Below are 19,393 nucleotides of genomic sequence, written 5' to 3'. Positions count from 1 at the left end.
GAGAGAGTGAGTTTTGGTTTCTCATACAAATAAGCACACATGCCTTCTAAGACTGCAGAATACAGTAGAATTATGCTTTTTGTATTTTGGAAAGAGCAACCTGAAAATACACACTTTTTTAAAGCCATCTATTTAATTATGTGAACCAAAATTATTATTATTTTTTTTTTTTCATGAAGCCGTTAATTTTTTACAATCTGAAACACTGAAAAAGAAGCTGGAAAACAGACATTCTTTGTGGATTTACCCTGTCCTAGAAGTGTGGCAAAGAGCCACATTCTGAATTAATTCAGAAATTAACCCTGTTTACTGATTTGGAAATAAACAAATAATGAGGGAGATAGCAATAAAACACTATAGGAAACTTTTTTTTTTTTTTAATTATTTTCAGGGTAAAAAAAAGACATATTTGTGTGGCTTATCATCATATATTTACAAGCTTGCATAGTTTCTATGTAATACTTAGCATTTCATAAATGGAATTCTAGAGGGGAGGTAAGAGAAATTCCTCTTAGGCACTGTGGGCTGTGACCTAATGGGGATAATAGCACACAGAACATATGTGAGGTAGTTACCTGTTGACTTCAAGATAGTGTTGCACACTTAGAATCATTGCTGGAACCTACTGGATTTATTAAATTCAGCCTTCTGTTATTTCAGGCAACATGTTCTAGAATTTTGTTCATAAACTTTTAAAAGAACTGGACATGTCCTAGCTAATGTAAGTCTTCTCTTGCCTGTTTTATCAGTTAGCAGACATAAATATCCTTTTGCTTCCTGAAGAAAGTTCCAAATTGCATTTGCCTTGTGTTTTGTTGCTGCTGTTGTTTTGTTGTTACTGTTGTTTTGTGTTTTTTTTTTTTGTGTGTGTGCTACTGTTTATATTTTTAAAATGTAAAGAATCTTCCGTGCTCTTTAAAACAGAGCTTACTACCCCATCATTCAAATAAAGTCTATACATCCAACTTTATGAAATCAAGTGCCTAAAGTTAGTCATCTGTTTTCTTGGTATCCACCTGTATGTCTCAATAATAACACAGATTAAAAATATTTGAGTCTAAAACCTTTTCTATAATTCCCTTGCAATTACACTAATGGGGCATTGATGCATGAGGGGGACTGTGCAGCTATGAGTTAGAGTGGAATTTGACCCTGGCCAACATAAAAAGCCAGTACTTCAAACTATTTCAAGACTACTTTTAGAAAAAAAAAAAAAAAGAAAAAATAAATAAATTATTCCATTCCAAAGAAAAGATGAACTAGAAATTGGTTATTTCAAATCTGAAGTACCCAAACTATACTGGTATTCCAAACTGTGCATGGATGTCAATCTCTTGAACAAATGTTCTGAGGACATATAAACATATAGTTTTACAGAAACAAACATAAAAGATGCATGCTGAATTAGGACAGATTTATTTATTTGCTCTTTATATGTTTTCCTTTTCTCACATTACTGTGGTTTGTAGAAATTGTCGTCTGTTTTTATCATCTGTTTTAAGGAATCCCTTTGTACAGTAACTCTGTGTATTTTTGAAAATGTTCAGGATTTGCAATACTATAATTTTGGTAGGATCAAATATTTATACCCTTGCAAATTCTCTATGAATATTAATCACCCTGGATTTAAGGGAATGACTGCTATACCAAGACTTACCAGTGTGAGCAAGAAATAGATAATGTAGGCAAGTAGATTCTCTGGGATAAGAACAGGTGACTGGCACTGCATGTGGTGGATTGAAAGAGGGAAGAAAGGAAAAAAAAACATATAGAAATCATGACTAAATGACAGGCTGAGACTTCAGAAGCTGGTGCTTCTTTTTACCTTAATCACATTTAAGAATTGCACTTATTTTGTTTTGTTTTGTTTTAAATCTAGTGCTCTTGCCACTGGCTACTGACATGGCAGCTGGATCAACCACAATGAATGCAAGCCCTGTTCAGTTTTCACTTTACAGTCATGCCATTGTACATCTAAACTGACTGATGCCTCAACCCACTTCATCACTCAAGTGCAATGAGTGTCACAGAATAAAAACTTTATTTAGTATATGTACCACCAGATATTTTATTCATAACTAGAGTGGGGAGAATTTGAAAATATACTTCAATACTCCAGTTACTCAGCATGTAAATGGAGTAGTTTTTGCCATCCTCACATCACAAAAATATTACTGGAATGAATATCAGGGAAAGTGAACATTCAGTCACTGGTTTAAGTATCCTTAGAAGCACAGGTTCAAACCTGGAAAAATAAGTAAGTGTGGAAGCATTTATTTGACATGGGAGCAGAACTAGCATTTTAGGACTTGACTAATGAGGTACAGTCAAATATCACAGTGCGCATTCCAAATATTTGCTATAAATAAAGTCAATGTACTGAACAAAGGTTTTGTGGATGGCAAATAAATCCAGAGAGATTACAATGCTGTTTATGTCCACTCTTGGAGAAGTAAAAGATAAATTGACCAAGTCATTCATTATGAATTGTTAATTGTGCTCTATTTGCAACCCTTAAGCTCTAGAGTAAACTTTGTATTGCAAGAACGGAAAGAGCTCCCTTTACATAGAGTAAGTGGGAAGCCTAGTAAACTCAGAGCAGAAAGGTATGTATGAGTACATTCAGCATATTCTACATTCAGTAGATGGCAGTGGTATGCAGTTGTAGATTAACTCAGGATTTTCTCTTTAACAGATGCTGTCATCTCTGCGAAACCAAGTAACGTTGTTTGGGGGTTTATTTGAGGCTTTTTTTTTTCTTTCTTTCTTTCAGAAAATTCTAAGATACCAGGTATTTACTTTATTTATTTTTTTTACCTGGTGAAGCAAACAGGGACAGAAAATGTTAAAAGTCTTTGCTAATTTATTTTAATCTTCATTACACAACGCTTGGTAAGGCATCTGGTAAGTTTTGAATTTCAAACAATGGTATTACATAGGGAAAGGAATGCATCTGTCTGGAGCATTGACTCATTTTCCATCTATGCCCTGTGGAACTTTGTGTGTACACATCAAAGTCTCAAAATAAAAGTATTCAGTAAGTGGGAATTGTGTGTGTTACTTAACAGAAGTAATAACACAGTGACGTCTTGGAACTGCACACAGAAATAGATATTCTCCCTTGTCTACAGGAATGAATTGCAAATCTATTGGGGGAAAGCAGTCTGTGTCTGTATGTGTGTGTGTAAACAAGCAAATTGCTGAGATAATTAGAAATTATTATGAAGATTTATTTATGAAAAAATTGGGGGGAAAAAGCAAAACAAAAGCAGAAATAGAGCTTATGTGATTGATAGAAACCATGAATGAGGAGACTGAGAAGAATTAAATTGCATTGTTTAAGTAGATGTTTTCTCATAAAGCAGCTATTTCAAATACAAAAAAAAAAAAAAAAAAAAAGTTGGAAAGATTTGCTCTCTGTTGAACAAAGCAATATTTTTCTTGCCTCCCAATGGGAAAGTGCAGTAGAAAATGCATTAGAAATATCAGTCTGTGAAGTGAGATGTAACATAACCACAAATTTGTCCTAAGGATATGGAGCACTCCTGGAGAGACCCCAGAATCAATTAGTAGTCCCTGAGCAGGGAGTATAAATGTCACCCATTTTCAACGAAGAGCTGTGTTCCTCTGATGTGTCAGACACCATGAAGATCCACAGAAACTTTTAAATCTGTATTAATATGGCTATTGTTTGCAGAACAAAAAGTAATACCACTCTGCCTGCAGTGGAATAGCAGCATATAAAACCAGCATTTACAACATAGCCAAAGCTACTGAATATCTCAGTTTTGCAAATTGAACTTTGTCCAGCCATGAAACCTGGAGTAAGAGATTTAAGCAGTGAGTTCACTGCCAAAGTGTAAGAATGAAAGTAGGAAACTGGTGCTTTTTAATTGGTCAGGGAGCTGAAGAAAGCAGTATATGTTAATTAATTCAATTCTCCTTAACATTTGCTGCAGTTAGGAGCCATTCTTCCAAGCACCATGAAGCTGTCATTCCCTTAGCCAGGGAATGGGACTGACAACCTGTGACAGCAGCCCACTGTCGTGGATCACTGTCTTCATCTAGGAGAAGTACCTGGATCAGATCTCTAGGTGCATGCTTCACACTCTATTTATTCACAGGACATTTTGACATGTGATTCCCACGTGTGACACTGACTGTAGTCAAATGTCCATAGTTTACTCAACAACACAACATAATCTTATTAAAATGAATGTAAACTTTTTTTTTTTTTCTCCACTAGGTTGCTTTATCTCTGTCTTCTATGCTATTTGTTGATTTTGAGAAAGACTTTTCTCTCTCTTTTTTTTTTTTTTTTTTAACAGTACACTGAGGATGTGCATTGCTTCTTACCATTTGTAGAAATCATTGCATAGTTAAGGCATATAGAGGAGAGATTATTTGGATCATTAAGGTTTTTGAATATCTTATGCGTTTTTTTCTTTTTTTTTTAATGATTTTTTGTAAAGATTTAATTTATTTTTAAGAGAAAATGTTACCATGCCGAGGATACATTCATCCTGTCATTGCAATGTTTTTCCATTCATTCATCTTTTAGGTATATCTCTTTACTTGGGTATTTTCTTATTTTTTTCTATTTTCATCTCTACTATTTATGTTCTTCTGACACCTTACTAGTTATTTTATGAATTTACATTTGAAAGATTTCACTAAGACTTTTTATCACTTTCTTCTTTCTCTCTCTCTCTCTCTCTTTTTTTTTTTTTTTTTTTTTTACATGAATTAAATCCATATTGGCATTGCTGCAAGTATGCAAACTGTTACACCTTGTAGTACTGTCGCAGTACACAAGACCTGCCATCTTTAGGCACTAACAGAAGTCTCTAGTGAAGAAAAGCTCCATTTAATTAAATGGGACTTGTCTATTTTAACTAAAGACAGTTTTGCTGACAATAATATTTCAGCCACTGCACATTTCCTGTGAAAAAATACAGCCTGTGTTAAGCTGAAGCTTTGGAGAGTCTTGTCCTTCAAAATATCACTTTTAATTAAAGGTTTGCTAAAACATATTGTTTTGTAACCATTTTATTGACCTGAAATTATATTATGAAGAAGAAAAAGAATTATATGCTATTTTCATGTCAAAACAACATTTTCAGAAGCTTGAGTTTATAATAGAAGTCAGATGCATCTCACTGCTGGCAGGTTTTTTTTGTTTGTTGATATTTTTTTCCTGATGTTTTATAGACAAAAAAGAAAATACACAATAAAACATTTTTTAATTATAAATTCCATGGTTATAATATTGCTTTACACAAAATATAAATAATATAAATAATTGTAAGATATATTAAGATACATGATTGTTCCTATTGACCTTACGTTGGACTATGTATATTTGCCAAGTTTTTTGTGCATTTATAGTCTTTTAACTGTCTAGCTAACTCTCTTAGGTTACTCCTTGAAGTGCAGAACATAAGAACCAGAAAAGCATGTTGTTCCATCTTTTGACATAATTTTGAGGAATGCTGTAGAAAATAAAAGTGGCTATTCTGAGTTAATAATAGTTATTCCGAAAAATGGAAAATTATTGAAGCTGGCTAAAAATGCCAGGCTTTGAATAGTTTAATTGAAGAATGATTTGAAGAGCACTTTAGCACCTGTTTTTAAATCTAACAAATAATGTAATTTCTATTTTTGTGTTCTGTTAGATACACTTATGTTTTCCTGAAGAATTTACCTGCCACGAAGTTTTTTAAGAATGCTTTAGTGTTTATCCCCCCTCCCCCCCATTTCTTTTTTTAAGAAATTGAGAAAAATGTTCCTTTTATCATTTATTCTTTTATTGTTTATTATTTTTAGATTCATGGGTATTCTTACAAAAAGTGAAGATGATGATTCTTGATGAAGATTTATTTTTCTTACGTAGAAGGGTTAAGGGACTTGGAAAATGAAGCGGAGCCTGAGCTTCCCTGAGTAAGCTAACATAAGCAAAGGCTGCCTGTTGGGGACACAAACAAGTTGAGATCTTGATTTTTTCTGCTAAGGTGATATCACCTCAGGACGTGGAGCTTTGATGTCCCAAGCTGACAAGCTGTCTTGTGGGGATTTGGCCTATTTCAGTGCTGCAAGCACATCTCTCTCTTTTTTTTCTTTTCTTTTTTTTTTTTTTATATACATATTACAGGAGGACATGAATTCATCAGGTACCGTCATGGTGCCGGAGACAGTAGAAACACAGGGTAAAAAATCAGCACCTGCTGTCACAGCTTTGCAATTTGAACTCACAAACACTGAGAGACACAAAAGTGGAAATCCACATCCAAGGTGATGCAGTTATGTCTCTATTGCAGGTTGAGCTCACGCCCTAGCCAATGGCTGTGGCTTATTTGTTTTTCTACCTCTCGATGAGCAAGTCCAAATTTGTGAAAAATTAAGCATTCATCTCAGCTACCAAACACTGAATAGAAACTGAAAAGTGTGCAGAATAATTTTCTACATCATTAGCTTTACAACAGTGGTTTAAATCAACTTTGGAAAGTTTACAACAAAATCATGGTTACAGCAGAGATCCGGAGCAGCTGTTGCTCACTGCCTCTTAACTCAGAGCTTGCTTGCTCTCATGCAGGCTTTGTGAATAACTAACCACCATTCCAATCATTTAATCATGGTATAAAACTGTCACATCCTTTTTGCATTTTACCTGAAGTCCCAAGTCCTTCTATAAGGCATCACAACTCAGATTAAGAAAATTAACAGTAAAGATCATTTATGATTGAAACTGCAGTATAAACTTAGCTATTCTGTCTGTGAAGCTAGAAAACACTCTACATTTGTCACATCCCTCTATTTTCACCTTACAGTTTTATATTCTGAGTATTTTAAGCAGCAGATCTAGTAGCAGATCTGTATTAGCACCATTAATAGCTGTCCATATTCACTGCTGTCTGTGGAAGCAGTGTAGGATGGGCAGTATTTTGGACCAGGTTAGAAATAAGCTACAAACACATACAGAGGTCCTCATGTCGGTAAAAAAGAAAACCTTGAATGCAGTTTATTTATGATTATAATCTGAGGTTATAAAGATGAACTCAGGGTCAATAGCACAAGTGCATTTTAACTCAGATGTATTATCTCTGGAGAGCTGTGCAGGGTTTGTAAGATTGTGCACAAGAATGGCACAGTCTGAATGTTCTCCCAGCTGATAAAAAAGTCTGTTACTCTCTTCCATAGGATATATACTGGCTGTACTTTACTAGTTTGTGTAGCATGGTCTTGAGGCAAGAATGGATTGAATAAATCATCTCCAGTCAATGCTTCCTGTTCATGTGTGTTTCATACTTATATTTCATTCTTTCATTTTCCTGTTTCTTTTGTATTTTTGCCCAGTGTCACTTCACAGTGTTTTGATTTTAGCAATACTTTGCCAATCTATCTTGTTATTGTATGCTATTACATGTTTCTGCTTTTCCTTTATGAAACTTATATATCAAAATAATTTAACGTGCTCTGTGAAGATATGAGCATACACTGCAAGAATGGATATTAAGATATCTGTCTTAATAGGTGTCGGGTACCACATGCAGCATGATCTGAGCAACTAAGAGCAGGTTAGAAGCCAAAATAACGTAGCATAGTGGTTCTGTCTTGATCTTTCATCACCATAAAAAGCATCCTGTATGGACTTGAGATCCTGATTCTGGTTGCAGTGTGATCTGGTCAGGAGTCAGTGATAACCATTCCATTCTAAAAGGATGTTCTTTAGTTTGATTTAAATCCTAAGTCCTTTGAGACCTCAGCCTCATAGTTGTGCACAGATAGGAGGGCTTCACTACATTCAACATGGACAGTTCTGGAAACCTGTTGTCGAGGAAATTAATAGAAAATACCTATAGCAGAAATAGTTTGCCTGGTTTCATTAGCAGTGCCAGCATCCAGCTATGCTGCTGAAAGACAGAAGAAAATTACTGTGCTTGTGTCAGGGAATTAATAGTTCATAGAGCTAATAGAGCTCCTTCTGCCATTATAGCAAGTGGACAGAAGTGTTCCAGTAACCTGTGCTCCCCGTGCCATTTATACAAATGAACTGACGTTGTCTTTGTGGAGAGTTGGGGGGGGGCTCACTGACTGCATTACAAAATGTACTGTACTGGAAGAAAAAGAATGTTTCAAGAAAACTGAAACATAGGCACGTGTTGAAAAGAAGACTGCTGCCTGGAGGGCTGGCAGCTGTGTCAGGAGAGGAGTGGGCATGCAGTCGATGTCATTCAGCTGCTGCCCTGCACATGGCTGACCCGTTCCTGTAGGGACAGGCGTAGACAGGCTGGGGTGAACCCTGAGCCCGATGGAGGTTGCTTGTGGGAAGCAGACCCTGCAGCGTTCATTCTCAGCTACAGCTGCAGTTTATGCCTGAAATCCTGAGCTCCTTTCCTGAGTATCGAGTCTTTTATCTTGTTTTGCCATCTGTGTATTTAAGGGTGGGATTTTGGCTTTCTGTCATCCTTGACCAGCCTTCACCAGGCTTCAGTTATTTCTCTTTACTGGTCTACTTGAAGCATCTCATTCAAAACTCATCCAGATTGTTTCACTATTTTGTCTTTTCTTATGCTTCATTCTGAGTAATTTTAAAGTATTTGGTATCAGTAAATCAGTACTTGGCATACAGTACTTCAGTAAAATTCGAAGTTTAAGGGGTGATATTTCATTTGAAATTAGGAAACAAATGAAATAGATGTGAGTTAAAACTGAGATTTTCAAGTAAATTAGGTCCCCTGATCTTGCTAAGTTGCATTTTAGTGTGGCATTTTAGTTTAAAATCTAAAAATTTGGACATTTTAGTTTAAAATCCCAGACTAAAAATACATTCATGCGACCTCTGAGAAACTGCTTAAGGCCAGTGATAAGAGTTTATTTTGGCAGAAAAAAACATCTTTCTATAGTATGTAAGGGAGCTTGCTCTCTTCTAAGCTAAACGTTAATTCAGACTGTGAATTAGGAAAAAAAAAAAAAAAAAAGTAGGAGAATATAGATATTTAAAATGGCATAAGTGGTCAGGAGATATTTTTAGTGAATAAATATGTTTAGCTGCAGGTCCTAATGCTGAGACATTGCAATGCTCAATGCATTACTGCTAAGAAAGGCATTTCTTTTAAATTTAACATAGCATATAGCTGTTATGTACAGTTTCTGTCTTCAGTAATAACTACAGCTACTGAACAATTTTTAATACAGTTTTTCAGTGGAAAAAATAAGTCTTGAGGGAGATGCACTAGTTTTAAGAATTTGTACTTATATCAAAAGCTTTTGCTGTAAGCCAGAGGCAACATCCTATTGCAAATAAATAAATCCTAGTGAGTAGAGTTTTTGTGTTAGCTCAGATTTCTCTTCTGCCTATTTCTTGTGGCTGTTCTGAGACAGGTACTTTCTCTTGTACTTTTTGGAAAAAGCACAGTATTTGAAAATGGTGTGTTTTAAAATTCACCACTATTTTCCCAGGAGAAGAATACTATTTTTTGACTAATAATGACTATAGAAATACTCTTGGTCTATCTACTTCTCTCTTCATGTACCCATAATTTCAATACCCAACATACTGTATTTGGTTCAGTATTTTACATAATTTGTTCAGGTACTCAAACAGTTGTCATTACATGACAATATATTTATAATATTTACGGTCTTTTTTAAAGTACAGTTCAATTAACTTATAAGATGTGCAAACGACAGAAAATATGATAGCGTATGCTTTTATGAGGACCATTTGGCCTTTCTTCAAGAAGAAATTTGGCAATTTCTTCTTGGATTAAAAGAAAAGGTATGTGAATGTACCTGGAATAATTTGAATAGTTATTGAGTTATTGTGTTATTACAGTAGACTTCTCATATTTTGCTTTAATTTATTTATTTTTTTTTTTTTGTAATTCCTATACTACATAGATACATTATTTTTTTCTTTTTCTCCTTAGAAATTTTCCCAAGAGATTCCACTCTAAAAGACAAGTTCATAAAACATTTTACAGGTAAGGCAAGTTGTTTGCACTTTATTTTACCCACAGATGTGTATTCTAAGATGCCACAAAAACAAACAAACAAACAAAAAACCACATGCTGTTAACTTTTTTGAGGTTATGCACTAAGTTTAACATTTTTGAAGTTATATTTCCATCATTTAGGGCTAGAATGTTTTAAAGAACTCTAATCACATTTTTAATCTTAAATGTATATGTATTTCTCCATAAACTTTGTCAGTCCTTCCATATCAATTTTTAAATCTGCCAATTTTAACTACTCATTAGACTACATATATCTTTCAGAATCAGATCCATGTGACTGTGTAAATTTTCACTGTATCAGCAAAACACTTTGTTCTATCTCATGATATATATGTGGGCTTGCTTTTTTTAACACAGCAAACAAAGCAAGAAAGGATTTAAACCAAGAAAGGGTGTTAAATCAGTGTAAATGAATCAGAAAAATCATTTGTTATTTTAAATATGGAAACTTAATATGATTGCAGTCAAATACTTATACTTGAAAACAGATGTAGTTATATCATACACTTGTTTTTTGTATTTTGTTTTGTAACTACTGGGAAAATTATTGTACTGGCTGTAAGCAAAATGAGCTGTCAGCAAAAACATCAACATGCTTGTGCTGATTCTTTACTTTTTTATTCCAAATGTTCTGAAATTCAGAAAAGTGAAGGTCTCAAAGTATGACACTGCAAATCTCTTGGTGATTTTAAGTATTATTGGGATTAGTGAAACTAAAACCTAGAGAAATAGATAGCAACAAAATAGAATTTGAGATAATTATGTCTTACCTCTTTGGAAATTTTGTACAGTCATTGGCAAGAAAGGAAAGAATTTGTTGTGTCCTTTGTATGTCAGAGGAGTCCTCAAACCTTTAGAATAAGCACGACAGTAAGGGTCTTTCTGCCAACAGCTAACTCCTAACTCCTGTCTAACAACACCTACAGGAGAAATGCTACGCCCAGCTGCCTCTTCACTCCCACAGTATAAACAAGAATAATTATGAACCTTATTAATGTCAATTCATGTGAAAAAGTAATGCAAGGTACAACTATGTTATACCATGCACCACAGGAATACTAGAAATTAACTTTCTGGGGAGGACAGACAAGAAAGAGTTGCTTATATTAATAATTTAACTGTTTCCTTTTAATATTTAAATCTGGAAACTTCTCAGCCATCATAGCAAGATCAACATAAGAATCTGAGTAGGATAGATGATGAATACATAGCAAGTTTCATTACTCAGAAACAGTAGTGAAAAACAGCCATGAGTTTTACATAAGGTATTTTGAGAATACTAAATCACAGAAAGGAAAAAGATCAAAAAGTATTTAAAAGCTTGTTTCTGGAGACATTTATTAAATTAATAGTTTTTTCCTGCATGGGTAGTTGCTATCAAAATTGCTGAAATTATTTGTCTAAGAATAGCTGGAATGAATAAGGAAAGCAGGTTCATTCCAAAATTCTTGGAAGTTTATTTCTTTATTGGCTCAGAATTACTTCCTACATTTTTTTTTTTCTTTTTAATTATGCTCTTAAGATCTTCAGTGATGAGGTTTTCTGCCTGATTTTTCTTTTCCACAGCATTTTAGATCCTGTAATCCACAGTCTTTTTCCTAAAATACAACCTAAATGTATTTTTCTTGATTCTGTTCAAATCATAATCCTTTTTCTATGAACCTTATTTAAGTAAACTATTCCAATATAGTCCTTGCTAGTGCAAGAATTTGGACATCCTGAGTTAATGGATTTGGGGAAAAGAGGAGAGGGAAGGGAAATCAACACTATCTTCACAGTCCATTATCTGTAGAGTTTCAGGGTTAAGAGAATTTTTCTATGCTTGTACTTTGCCGAGATTAGTAGACTATTTAGAACCAAATAAGATCTGTATGTAACAATTCTTGACTGTAGAAACAATCATAAATAATATTTTGAGTCATAAAGCTATCTATCAATTCAGCTTGAAAAACCAGCTGACACAGATTGCTTTATAAGGCACAAATAAAATTAACAGCCTATTTTTGATGGCAAGAAGGAAAGTTCGAAAATCATATATTATCTGAAGGGACATAAAATTTATTTAGTGACAAAGCTGATGTTATCTCCATATATCTTGGATAATTTTAAATTGCATACTTTCTTGAGAGCCTAATTACATCCTCAGATAAAAAATAGCAGCAATCTTCCAGTTCAAAGTTGCAAAGGCTGCTTTGTCAGTTTATTCAAAAGCTTACTTGTGGCTGAAAAATCTCATGAAATCTACATATTACCGTAAAATATACCCAATGTTCAAGTCAGTTCACTGTCATAGGGAGAAATCTTCTTGCAAGCCTGTGGTAGTTGACCTCCATTATCAGGGAGCCAGGGAGTATTGGCTCCCTGTATTTTATGAGGCTGATAAACCACCTTTCAAGTGGTGAGATAAATAACTGTTGCCCAGAAATATATAGTATTTTTCTTTGACTGGAAAGTTAGTCAAAGCATTGTTGTGTCTCAGTCATGGTTTGGGGACAAGTAGCTGTATATTCTTATGAAATACTGTTATGGATTGATGACACTGAATTTCCAGAAAGAAGGGAGACTGGAAGAGCAGACACATAGCATACAACACCTTGGGCACACAGGGATTTGCCTCATCCAAACGTTTAAAACACATGCTGCCCTCTGCAGGTCTGCACCCTTTCTTGCTAGGACTGCTTCAACGAGAGATTAGGTTGTTAGATACTTTTTGGCTCTATTTTTCTCCTCAACTCCCACATCATATTCATAGAGAGCTTCTAAATGATGTGCAAATTAGAAGCATTAGTAGATCAAACTACTTCATCTTTGCAGGGCTTAGAAACTCATATTTGCTTAAAATATTGCTTTTATCTATCTTCAGAAATAATATCTGCATTCGTTCTACATTTTTTCTACATTATAATACTGACTACTGAGCTAACACTGTAGTTGCAACATTCTATTTTTCACCACAAACTGTACCATTAACTTGGAATTAATAGAATTTCAAGGGTAAGGCAGTCTATCACTTCCATTTTTCTGTTACTTGGATCATGAACATAATTGTGTAGTAATAAGATTGTTTTCTGTTATTTTAGTAGTATTGTTGTAGTTGTGTTGCATCATAGTTGTTTAAGGTGTAGCAGAAAGTTAAGCATAATTTTATCAAAACACCTTGAAGTTAATTCTATATGATGACATGATTCATTGAAGCTGCGAAATCATGACATTGAAAGGTTGTGGTTAACTCCTGCTTACTCTCAAACAGGGCCAGTCACATTTTCATCAGAGTGTAGCAAGCACTTTCATCGGCTGTATCACAACACAAGGGACTGCTCAACGCCAGCTTGTAAGTTGTAACAAAGTCAGTTAAAATCCAGCTGTGATACCTGTTTAGAAGCAACTTGCTTTTCCTGCTCAGTGTTTGGTGTGCTGATTCTTCTGTATCATTTTCTCTTCACTTTAGCAATATTCTACAGAAGACATTGGAGCTCTTCTAATGCACAAATTAATTTCTGTTAATTAATGCAGTTACAGTCAACTGCTTAAAACAGAGATCCTTCTAAGTGAGACTAACATAAATGAAATGAAAACTCTGGGACAAAAATAAAAGAATAAAAAAAAAATCAGGCATGCCTATACAGACATGGGATATGAAGCCATTCTTTCCCACTCTCATTAGCTCTACTCATGCAATAAGATGAAATCTGAAAAACTCCCTTCTGTTAACCATCAATTGCATGTTTATATATTGTTTTTGACTATGCACCTGCTTCTGATGGCAATTATCTAATATACGCCCACTGTTAAAGAACAAAAAAGCAATTTATTCATCATTTCTGTTATTGACCTATGCATTTCTTATCAAGTAGTATTCCATTATGAGATCAACAGAAGTTTTGCTGTAACACAGACTAAATGCAAATGTGTCAGAAAGATTTACTGAAAAAGAAAACTATTCTATTGTGTTATTAAACAAATAAAACAAAGAAAAATTGAACAAATAAACAAACAAACCAAAAAAGTCCATTACAATTAAGTTAACATTCTCTATTCTAGAATAAACTATGTCATTTCATTAGCAAATGTGGATCTCAGTGATGTGTAAGCACATACTATGGAATGGCACACTTTGGAAATTTTTCAGGACTTAACATAAAAAAAAATGACACTCCTTTTCACCCTTTGCAAGATGATGAACACTTTTTGTGAGCAGCTGAGAGGCTTTAGTTCTCACAAAAGCTCAGCACCTCAGAGGATGTGGGTTTAGAAAGGGCAGCCCTCAACTTTATCTGCCCTTATGCTGATCAGAAGTTGAAATATAGAAATCAAAGGCTGATTCTCAAAGGTTATAGCATTGTAAGTAGGCACGTAATGAGTAGGCTAAACATACATCTCTCACATTCTGCATAACAAAATGCCAAGCATGTTGCATATTGCATACCTTGACTATATGGATCCACATTACATAGATATTATTTGGACTTCCCCATCTTCTCTGAGTGCTTCTGCCTGTATTAAGAAACATAGTCATAACATTTCTCTTCTAATTAAACAACTTTTCTCTAAACAAGATTGCAGTTTGAACTGTGAGGAACTAATTTTTAAGTTTAACTATCAGCATAGATATTAAAAATGTGGTTAAAGCCAAAGCAGGTTTTATTTATCCTTTTCTTCAATCAGACCCAAAGCAGACAATGACTTTCATTCAACCTTAAACATTCTGTTGATCTAAAAGAGTTGAACACTCACCTGTCTGCAATTTATCCAGCATTCAAGGTAGTTATCAAGGCTGATCACAGCCAGGATCTTTTCCAGTCTCTTTAGAGGAGTTTGCTGTTTTGTTTCAGGGAAACCATAGCTGCCATAGGACTTCTGAGGACGGGTCCTCAGAATGGTCCTCTTCCTGTCCTACTGGCACAGCTAAGTTCTTTATAAACATTCCCTGAAGCACTGATCCCAGGTTAGCATTCAGTCCCTTGTTGTTTGACACAATTTCTGTTAAGTCTTACCAAGAAACTTATCAAACAAGACAAGAAGATTGTACTTAGTATTCTTTGTTACTAAATGCTTAGGTCTTTCCATCAGAAAGGATGTCATTGTCTCAGGGACCACTTGAAACAAATAGCCATTTGAACAGAGGACACTAAAGAAAGAGCAAGTAGGTCACTAGTAACTCTAATCTGATAGCTAAGATTTATTTAGACATGGAAAATATGGATTCCTATTAATGTTAACAGTAAGTGGAACAATAAAAAAGTTTGAAAGGGCCTGACCTCAGTACCTCATAGTCTGTGTATAGGAATACATGTAGCATCCCAAGTAATGAGTTAAGTTCCTTCAGGTAAAGTTGGGAATTGAACCTAGTCTTCTACCTCTTAGGAGGTAACTATGTAGTAGAAAATAAACTGCTTACATCTCTCACATTTCCTCTAGGGCCTCAGCTAGGATAAGGTATAATTTTGCATTTTGTGCTCATAATTCCATGAATTTCCATCAGAGAATGTTTTCATTGTGTAGACAGCCTGAAATTCTAGTACAAGCTCTACATTTAATTTGGTGCAGTTTTTGAGGGTATCTGGCAGATGAGATTCATTATTGCTGTTGGTAATTTTGTTTTACAGATTATAAAAGGTGTGCAAGGTTGCTAACAAGATTAGCAATGAGCCCTTTGTGTACACAGTCCTAGGATGTTTGTTATGTAAGTATCATTTTTTTCCCACTCGTGTTTTTTATTTATTTAATGGTCTAATGATTTACTCCACATTTGTACCTTGTTATCAGGTGTGTATATAGAAATGTTGTATTAACATCAATGTGCAGTTCTGGGTTTGCTCTAAGAACTGCCTACTACCTCATGGTAGTACATAGAAGCACAGATGTCTCTGATACATGCCCCAGTCATAGGTGGCACTACAGAGCAAAATCGTGCTCTGGATCACATCTTGCTACCAAAATTTTGAGAAGACTAACTGGTGAAGATGAAAAGTGTGTAAGGACTTAATACATTTGTTACAAGCTTTCAGTGAGAGAGCTTTGCTGTTAATGCATGGAAGAAACAGAAAGCCTTGGTCTCAGGTCTGAAGTCATAACAGACATGCTATCACTTTATTCATCTTCAGGATCACTTGTGATTCCCAAATTGTCTCCTGAAAATTTGCCTAAAGTTAATACCATAGATGGCAATAGGAGTAAACTGAATATAAAGGTGTGACAAAGCTGAAGTATTTCAGTAACAAGCTGTGGAAGGTAGCAGTTCACTAGCATATTAAATATGCTAATTAAAAATCAGTGTCACTGATAAAAGGAACATCTCCAAGTGAGCTGTTTTTCCTAGCAGCTTGAATATCACCAAATATTGTTTACAGTTATCACACTAATTTGAAAAAACACACTAGTTATTATGGGTTGAGAAAATATATAAAATCAGTGAAAAATAATTTATTTAAATTTTTTCAAAGATGGTTTCCTCTTACCACCTCCTTCTGACAAGTGCTGCCTGAAATTTGGGGGAGTAGTGTATGTCACTTCTTCCTGCATCAAGACTTCAATTCATACTAATCAAGAATAAGAAAGGAAGAGTAGGATATGAGTCAGTGTTAGCTGATTTGATTCCCAAGTGGAGGTGGGTTTCATTCTGGTGGATGTGTGAAAATGCTTAGAAAAATATGGCAATATTTCAGTGCTGAGAAGAAATGACATAATTCCTTTTGCCTCTTCATTTCTTTTCTTTTCAGTCTGTTTGGCCTCTTGCCTTCTGGGTCTTGCAGATGGTCTTGAATATATCAGGGACACTAAACGTGAGACTGACTAAGGGATGTTGTTACTTTGCCAGGATCTTCTTTTTGTAACTGAAGGCAGGAATCCTTTCCTGAATGCCTTTTCTTTTTTTTCCTTTTTTTTTTTCCTTTTTTTTCCCTTTTTTTTTTTCCTTATTTTTTTTTCCTTTTTTTTCTTTTTTTTTTCTTTTTCTTTTTCCTTTTTTTTTTTTTTTTTTTTTTTTTTGAAATCCTTACATACCTGCATGTTTGTAGGTTTTATAATTCAAATCCAACCATTATAAACCATGGTATGGTATAAGCCTTCCAGAAAGATTTCTGGGTGTTCTGATACATTTTTTCCTTTCAAGCAGATGAGTCAAAGGTCTACTTCCATATCCTCAGTACAGAAGCCTCTATCACATCCTATTTCCAGCTTTATAAAAGGATCAAAAGTTGCTCCTGATTTGCCAATCTAGCTGTTCTAAGTGGCCTGCCAAAAATACACTCAGAGGTGATGTGTGAGGAAGGAAATATAAACCATGTGCACTGTGTTCACATAAAATTGTTCCTAGGCTGACTTACTCCCTATAATGTTAAATATAGGGAGAACATTATAAGAAAAACTAGAGCTATGATCTGAGTGTTTCCCAACTGCCTCTGTGCTCCCTTGCTCTGTTCTTCCACCAGGTAGATAGAGTAGTGCGTGGCAGTGGGAGCTGAAGGGGAGCTGCTGCAGGCTGCGTTTCAGGACCATGGAGAAGGCCACAGTAGGGCTGCAGCTTCTTTTTTTTTTTTTTTTTTACTATTACTATTATTATTATTATTATTATTACTACTACTTTTCATTCAGATGATTTAAAATGGATGTGAAGCATTTAATGGAATCCAAAATCTAGAAATGCACATGACTACATGTATGGGAAACTGGTGAGATGCGTAGTGTGGGCTGCTATGAGTTAAACATCTCAGCATCAGATCTGATGATTTGCCACTGAAAAATTCCTTGGTATTCACAGGAGGGAAAGACCCACTGACATTCTGGAGTTAAGATTTGTGCAACCCAAAGGAAACTCTGATTTACAAACAGAATTATACCGAATTATTAAGCAGCCTTCCTCTGTGTTTTGAAACTAGTTATAAAATGTCATGTCCTTTTCTCTTGCAGACTTTCTACTAAGGAGAGAACTCTGATTTGCCAAGAAAGTGCCTTGAAATCTTCCAAGACAGAGAAGACATCTTTTACCTTTTTGATTTACAACATTTTGTTACTAGATGCATTTTATTTTCATATATTTGTTGGACATTCCATATTTGTGTGAAACATTTTATTTTAATTTGTAAATTTGTTGCCTATAGTTCAGACAAGACAATTATTTAAATACATTGTATATAAAGAATACTAATAATATACTGATTAAATGTTATAACCACATGCAGGGAGTTGGTAAAAAAATTGGTGTTTCTCTTGTTCCATTGTATTTACATCATTTTGCTCAGGCTCTTACTTTCATTATTTGCACTAACTTGAAATGCTGAAGTCTATGTAACTGAAATCTGAATAAGCTGTGGGGAAGTTTTACTTGCCATGGAAGATATTTTATATTATGAAGCTTTGTTAATATATACATATATATTATTGCGCATCAGAAAAAAAATGCTCAGAAATGCACCTTGCTTTCAGGAACATTTGTATGACTATTTGGGATTATCATCAGTTACATTTGTACTGGCACTTATGGAAAGAGTTGCAAATAATGTAAATATAAAGACTGGAAAACTGCAATGCAGTTTTGGTGGAATAAAGAACATAAAAAGAAACCGTTTCCCAGGGTGGGTATTTAAATTTATTAAGGGGTTACTTATTTAATACACATCTTTAATTTACCTGGTGAAGTCAAAATAATTTTCCACTGAGAACTACAAACTCGTGGGTTTACCTTTTTTGCATTTTTTTTTTTAAGTAAATTTTATTCAGGCATTTATTCTTCAGCTAAATGCGGTGCCAACAAAAACACATTATGCACCCACTGTGAACAACAGAAACCTTCTGTGAGTGTGAAAAGAGCATAATAGCCCTGTAGAAGAGAAAATACTGAGGGAAAATAGTATCATAAAATTGTATCATAAACTGAAGGGCATAATGAAAGTATTTGGCTGGTAACACATCAAACAAATATTTGGGAAGATTCCAAAGCACAATTACTTTCTTATTTAAACTTAAATTGTGGTGTTAACAGTTGCTACCCATTTGTCTCAGTTCTATTATTCCGAGTATTTTTGATTGATTGTCAAAGAATCTGGTATGAAGTAAGAAGCGAGAATTTTATGGTCAGGCATAGAGTAATTGACAACACATGTTCACTGTGCCCAGATCACAATTCTTGTGATTAATTGACCATTGAAAAGCACTGCCCCAGATTGGTTGTGCCATCCTTTCCCTCAGTGTAGGCTTTGTGATCCTGATACTTCTATGGCCACTTATGAGGAAAGACTAAGTGAGCTGGGCCTGTTTAGCCTAGAGAAGAAGAGATGGAGAGGGGACCTTATCAACCTTTATAAATACCTTTGGGGACAACGTAAAGAGGATGAGGCCAAACTCTTCTCAGTGGTGTCCAGTGACAGGACAAGGGGTAA

At 34.7% G+C, this 19,393-nt stretch overlaps 1 protein-coding gene across 2 annotated transcripts in view; it reads left to right on the top strand.

The window, feature by feature from the left end:
- The window catches only part of ALKAL1 (ALK and LTK ligand 1), a 37,188-nt gene extending 18,616 nt beyond the window's left edge, over positions 1-18,572 (top strand). For both annotated transcript variants that reach the window (XM_027452090.3, XM_072034125.1), the window contains 4 exons: positions 9,930-9,983; positions 13,267-13,347; positions 15,623-15,699; positions 17,925-18,572. In XM_027452090.3, coding sequence (XP_027307891.2) covers positions 9,930-9,983; positions 13,267-13,347; positions 15,623-15,687 — 200 coding nt within the window. In that variant the 3' untranslated portion in view covers positions 15,688-15,699; positions 17,925-18,572. The remainder of the gene's footprint in view (positions 1-9,929; positions 9,984-13,266; positions 13,348-15,622; positions 15,700-17,924) is intronic.
- The last annotated feature ends 821 nt before the right edge of the window (positions 18,573-19,393 follow it).

Source organism: Anas platyrhynchos, chromosome 2, assembly GCF_047663525.1.
Source record: "Anas platyrhynchos isolate ZD024472 breed Pekin duck chromosome 2, IASCAAS_PekinDuck_T2T, whole genome shotgun sequence".
In the NCBI taxonomy this organism is placed as follows: domain Eukaryota; kingdom Metazoa; phylum Chordata; class Aves; order Anseriformes; family Anatidae; genus Anas; species Anas platyrhynchos.
The sequence above is the reverse complement of the archived record's forward strand: the minus strand, read 5'-3'. Positions and strand labels throughout refer to the sequence as shown.